General features: G+C 38.2%; 1 protein-coding gene and 1 long non-coding RNA gene across 3 annotated transcripts; one reads left to right on the top strand and one right to left on the bottom strand.

Annotated features, from left to right (window-relative positions):
* Nucleotides 1-1053: 1053 nt before the first annotated feature.
* LOC117322523 lies at nt 1054-3256 on the bottom strand. Of its 2 annotated transcripts, XR_004531563.1 has the most exons (3): nt 3151-3256; nt 2823-2876; nt 1054-1363 (listed from the first exon to the last, which is right to left on the bottom strand). It is a non-coding gene; the product is annotated as an uncharacterized LOC117322523 (long non-coding RNA). The 2 variants fall into 2 exon arrangements; XR_004531562.1 differs by lacking the exon at nt 3151-3256 and having other exon boundaries at nt 2823-2918.
* Nucleotides 1305-5861, top strand: LOC117322522 (toll-like receptor 4). Its single transcript, XM_033877487.1, has 2 exons — nt 1305-1409; nt 2796-5861. The coding sequence occupies exon 2, from the start codon at nt 2805-2807 to the stop codon at nt 5388-5390; it is 2586 nt and encodes an 861-aa protein (XP_033733378.1). The 5' UTR covers nt 1305-1409; nt 2796-2804; the 3' UTR covers nt 5391-5861.
* Nucleotides 5862-6243: the final 382 nt, after the last annotated feature.

The raw sequence follows: 6243 nt of genomic DNA, 5'->3' as shown, positions 1-6243 counted from the left end.
TATAAATCTGCAGTCTTAAGGCAGCCATGGCGTTCGATACGGAGATAGCGAGATTGTCCTGAAAGAGTCATTCAACCGGGTGTTACTGTTAATACAAACAGACCGCCAATAACATGAATTACGTACAAAATTATCAGATGACCATTCAGCACGGAAAGATCCGTGTATCCCAACCCTTAATTCATCAATATGTTTGTCCCGACACAATCCCACCCCTTAATTCCTCAATAGGTTTGCCCCGACACAATCCCACCCCTAAATTCCTCAATAGGTTTGTCCAGACACAATCCCACCACTTAATTCCTCAATAGGTTTGTCCAGACACAATCCCACCCCTTAATTCCTCAATAGGCTAGTCCCGACACAATCCCACCCCTTAATACCTCAATAGGTTAGTCCCGACAAAATTCCATGCCGTAATTCCTCAATAGGCTAGTCCCGACACAATCCCACCCCTTAATACCTCAATAGGTTAGTCCCGACACAATCCCACCCCTCAATTCCTTAATAGGCTATAGCTAGTCCCAACACAATCCCACCCCTAAATGCCTCAATGGGTTTGTCTCGACACAATCCCACCCCTAAATTCCTCAATAGGTTTGTCCGAAACAACCTGTCTACAATTAAAAGGACTGACGTATATTATGAGGTAGGAGATTATATCGGCCCCCTTATCATTATTTGAACAGTTGCTCTTTCTGTTAGTAGAGATTTATAGGACTGCAGTAGCCACTGGAAGTTTTTATAAGAAATGTAATGTTTGATTATAAACTATAGCCTTCTGTAAACAAGTGTCTGTAAATCCACAGAAACGACACGATACACTTGTGTTATATAATAGATATTGCGATATTAGTTATCTTAACTTAACATTTTTTTCTATGAACACGTTTAAAACACTTGGATCTTCCTCATAGTAAAGGAATAGATAAGGGTAACGGGTGCGTATAACGCCCCCTAGCGGTCAGCGTTGATTTAACGCAACAATATATACAGTGACATTCTGAAAGAAATCTTAAAAGCTGATAATAATATGATGTAAGTGATCAGAAGGAAAATACACGAGATTTATTTGACTCTCCGCACATTGTGTTCATAGACACAGGTCCGTAGTAATTTGTCTCAACTAGCGACTTCCGTTCCATCTTCACCGCCCGTCACAGGATAAAAGTAGGCGGACAATGTATATAACTCACGCGGAAGATCATGTATGTTAACCTTTCGTTCCGGTTTAAACAATAAATGTCAATCTGTGTCGTGTTTCTATTTCAAGAGTGTTTACTTTCTACGAATGTGCACAGTTTTACTTGTGTCCCCACGGGTACAGCTCTGGACAGTACGCGTTGTTGATGAAACATCGTTTCTGGAACATCAATTGAAAAGAAAAAGGAATTATTTGTTACAGTAGTGTAAGTATTCATCAAATTGTTTACTTGTGCTATCTCTTCGATATAAACTATACCAAATGAGACCAGTCCTTTTACATGGTGCTGTATAGTCAGATAATAGAAGCACTTAAAAATGAACATCCTTGAGTACCTCCTTCGATACAAGGCTCAAAACATATCAATCTCGTAATCAAGTTTATACAGCCCGGTATCTGTGTCACACGCTAAATGTCCCTGTACATACAGGTAAAATGGAGTATTAAAAACAGATGCGGTCGTTGATTAGTATATATCGAATAACATTGGATAGGTACGGTTATCAAACGTATTTATGTACGTATATGTAGTTTGATTGTCAAAATTCATTAAACGGAATGTTCTCGGTCGTTGAAATATCCCGTCTGATATGTCAAGTAGTCAAGGTGCCAGATTATGAGATAGATATAAAAGAAGAATTGAAACAAAATGTAGAAATACCAACAAAATATGCACTGATTCAGTGTTAGAACTATTTAGCTGTGTACATGTTCAAAGATTAGTGGGAGTTTTATCTTAGCTTTCCTATTGGAATGAGTAAATGGTTATGCCGCTGTGGGTGTTAAGCTTTTTGTAAATAATGTATTCCCTTATCCCTTATCAACAGTTGTCCATAGAAGATGTATATTACAGTTATCTAGATATAAATTGAAAACACGTAAATAGGTTTAAACCTATGCTCGTAATTTTGCTACAAATATCAAATAGATTTTAAGCAAATGTGTCTTTATTTGAATTTAAGTAGTAAAATTTCGAAATTTATTAAAGAGGTCATATTTTCAGTGCGTCGATGAGCAGTGGAAATATAAGATTTTGCTTTGAAAATACGAAATGTATAAAATTTTCAGTGAAAACTGAGTTTTTTTTTCGTTTTTGACCAATCAGAGCAAACCTTTGTATTCACCTCTCAAACTTGCTGATTTTTCCATTCGAAGCGAAGGTAGAGACACTGCTTATTTTGCTGTATTTCTAAGATATTCAGACCAGATTTTGACAAAATGCACACTTGGCGTTAGCTTTCATGTACATATCCGATAACAGAAGAAGACGCTTAAACTGCGTTGATCAGACGTTTCAAAATGGCGACGTCAAGTGGACATTGAGTAACATCACAGAGACGACATCATTAATTGTGCTACTGATTCCCGCACTATTAATTTTTTCGATGTTTTTCTTTCAGTCTTTTTATTATCAAAATGCAATGAAAAGAAAATTGAATGATTTTCCCAATGAAAAAAACATATATTTCACTCGTTTGGCAGAATATATCGATATTTTGTCATACTCGTGAAATACATGTAATGTAAAACATTCAATATTCTCTATGTAAATTATAAGTGAAGCTATATTTGTTATATTTTCTCCTTTCAGATATATATCATGGATATGAAAGTTTACCTTGTCCACCTGACTGTCGTCCACCTTGTCTGCGCTCGATCTTGTAATGTATCCCTGGATCAGAAAAAAGCAGATTGTTCTTATCGACATTTAAACAAGATACCGAATTTGTCAAACCTAACAGAGTATTTGGATCTTACAGGAAACAACTTCACAACTCTAACAAGTTCTTCTTTCCTTCATCTTCCTCTGCTGAAATCATTAAATCTAAACAGGTGTCATATCAATCACATTGAAGGACAAGTGTTTGGAAATATTAGACAACTGATGCACTTATCAATGAGTTACAACAGAATAAACATCTTACACAAAAGATTCGAACACTTACGCTTTCACAGGAACCCTTTACTGACCCACCTAGATATATCCTACAACACCAGGGCGGTGTTAAAACAGATGGACAGCGTCTATCCGGACAAGGTGTTCGCGTCGCTTGCGAGTGTTCAAGAACTTATCATAGATCTTCTTCCAAATCCCGTATTCGGGCCAGGCTTCGGAAGCATGACGAACATTACATCATTGATATTCAGGGATTGTGCTATAATGCATCTAAAGAATGATACATTCAAATATTTCCAGAACCTGACCAAATTAACATCCTTGCAAATGTCCGACTGCCAGGTCCATATCGAACCGTGGGTGAAAGTGGAAACAGCCGTCCTTCAATATTTCTATTCACTTCAAAATCTGGATCTCTCCGGATCCAAGATAACATTTCCTGTTGCCATGGATATTCTGTATGGACTAACAGTGACAACCAATCAGAGTCATCCTGTTAGGAAGATGAAAGTTTTAAATCTGTATAACGTGAATCCATTGATATTATTATGGTTATACGATGTTACTTATGTTGTTAAAGTCACCAAATCCATGACAATGTACTTACAGCATTTATGTGTGGAGAATATTAATATTGGTAAAAACGGAATTGTGGAAATTGATGTTGAGGCGATGGCGGATTTCATGGATTTCACCTGCTTAAAGCGTATCGTAATGCGCGAAAACAATTTCTTATTAACGTTTCCAAAATTCATGTTTGATATAGTAAAACTTTTTACACAGGCTGTAAATCTGTATGAGGTAGATTACTCCTACATCGCTATTCAGTTCTCGGATGTCGACAATCAGTCCCCAGACGTCTTTGGAAACAATAATAATCGATATACTGATGTCTCTCTGGCGGAAGCATCACAGCGTTTATCTACGAGTGAGGAACACCGATGTACGATTCCAGTAGTATCACAGCACTTGAGTCACATCCGGGTATCTCATCTTTTATTCCCGTTCTACTTCCGTTGTGATGTTGATGTTTCGATGGCAAAAAGCTTGACCTTTTTGGATTTTTCTTACACGAGTATTTCAAACATGGACTTTAAACTTATAGGTGCTAACCTTTCGTATCTTGACGTTTCCGGAATAGACTTCTCAACCTCGGGCAGAAGATTATTAGGAAATCTTACAAGTGTAGAGCATTTAGTGATCCGAGACGCCAATCTAGACAGAGCGTTCAGCAACCGTAATTTTATTTTCAGAAATATGGGTCACACTGAAAAGCTCGATATTTCCTCAAACCATCTGAATGACTTGCCAGAAGAAACCGTAGAGGGTCTTGAGAGCCTAAGGCAAATACAACTGACCTTGAATTTTCTCAGCGAATTTCCTCGTGGATTATTTAATATGGCAAACTTGACGCACATTGATCTGAGATTTAACAAATTATTATTCATAGATAAGGCTGCGCGTGATTGGTTGGATGATAGGAGCAAGGAGACTGGTATAACTGTGTTATTGGACGGGAATCGTTTCACATGTACGTGTGATACAATGGAGTTTGTTTCGTGGATTATAACAACAAAAGTCAAATTTCAACACAGACATCCACCAAACTACAACTGTACATTAAAAGACGGCTCCATTTCTAGTATAAAACATGTATACGATAACCTAGACGATTTCTTCGGTGATTGTAACGACCATTTGTTCTGGTTACAATTCTCTATATCATCCATTAGTTTACTAGTTTTATCTCTCGTTTTAGCTGTTATTGGTCACACATTCAGGTGGAGAATTTTATACTTCTTTTATAGGCACTGTAAAATCAAGCACGGCTTGGAAGATGCAACTTGCTATGACTTCGATCTCTTTGTTGCTTACACTGCAGCGGATTCTCCCTGGATTTGGCAACAGCTGAGGCCGAAACTAGAACTACAACAACATATACAACTGTGTCTGCACGAGCGCGATTTTGAAGTCGGAGAATCTATTTCTCAGAACATTGTGAACTGTTTACAAAAGAGCAAGAAGATATTATTCGTGATCTCGGAAGAGTATATAGCTGCTAGGTGGTGTGACTTCGAACTTGAAATGGCAAATATGGAACGAGTACAGCGAGGGTGTACAAACTCTATCATCGTGGCCATTAAAGGGGAAATACCAGTCGACGATATGCCTCGTCCGATTAGGACAATTTGGCAACATGTCACATGTATCATATATCCGCTTGATGAGTCGGATAGGGACGCTTTCGAACTGTTCTGGTGTCGATTACATCATAGTATTATATCTTAACATGTTGTGACCGGGCGATGGGCAGGGTGTTGGGCGTGTGATAGGCAGGGTGTTACGGATGAATTGATGGGACGGGATAATGCTGTAGATTGTCGGACGAGGTTGCGAATTTGGGTGATGGGCGGGGTTGGGGGAGGGGTGGAATGGGACTAGGTGTTTGGGCGGGTGTTGTGCGAGGTGATGGCGTGGGTTGGAAGTGTTGGATTATGAGACGGAATGTTTGTGTGAGGTGATAGGGCAGTAGTTTGAGATAATATCTAATCATACTGTTATAAGCCATTTAGTGCTTAGTTAACTTACTTTTTCGTTAATGAAGTAAGATTATTTATTGTGTTGTTATAACTTTTAGTAGCAACTTGATATTGTTTTATTTAAGGGTTAACTGTAATTTTTTTTTTTTACGTTATTGAGCAATAACACAAAAAACTTTTGTTGTACTCTAAATAAACCTTGGAAAGTCTTGACTCCCCAGCTTGTTGATCTTTTTGTGGCTTTTGACTGTCGATGGTCTTCTATTTCCTTTAATGTATGTTCATTAGTTCTTTTGAATCGAGAGTAAGCATCATTTTTCTAGTTGGCCTCCATCTTTAAGATTACAGAGGGAGCCGCCACTGAACTTGCCTGTACCGATCCTCCTACTCCTAGGTCCTCAAAATTCTCCTCAAATAGAGCAGCCAAATAATCTGCAGTCTCCTGTGAAATCTCCATGTCTTCTTCCCCATCATCAGCTGGGATTCCAAGTATTGATAACGGATTTCCCACATTAAAGTTTGTTCTACCTGCAGCCATACTGTATTTATCATCAAACTTTTTCAAGCAGACGACAGATTTCTAGGTGTCGCCCTTTTCTACT

This window comes from Pecten maximus, chromosome 2 (assembly GCF_902652985.1).
Source record: "Pecten maximus chromosome 2, xPecMax1.1, whole genome shotgun sequence".
In the NCBI taxonomy this organism is placed as follows: Eukaryota; Metazoa; Mollusca; class Bivalvia; order Pectinida; family Pectinidae; genus Pecten; species Pecten maximus.
The sequence above is the reverse complement of the archived record's forward strand: the minus strand, read 5'-3'. Positions and strand labels throughout refer to the sequence as shown.

What these genes read in the sequence shown, in the direction of transcription:
- LOC117322522 (XM_033877487.1), top strand. Translation starts at nt 2,805, where the DNA reads ATGGATATGAAAGTTTACCTTGTCCACCTGACTGTCGTCCACCTTGTC.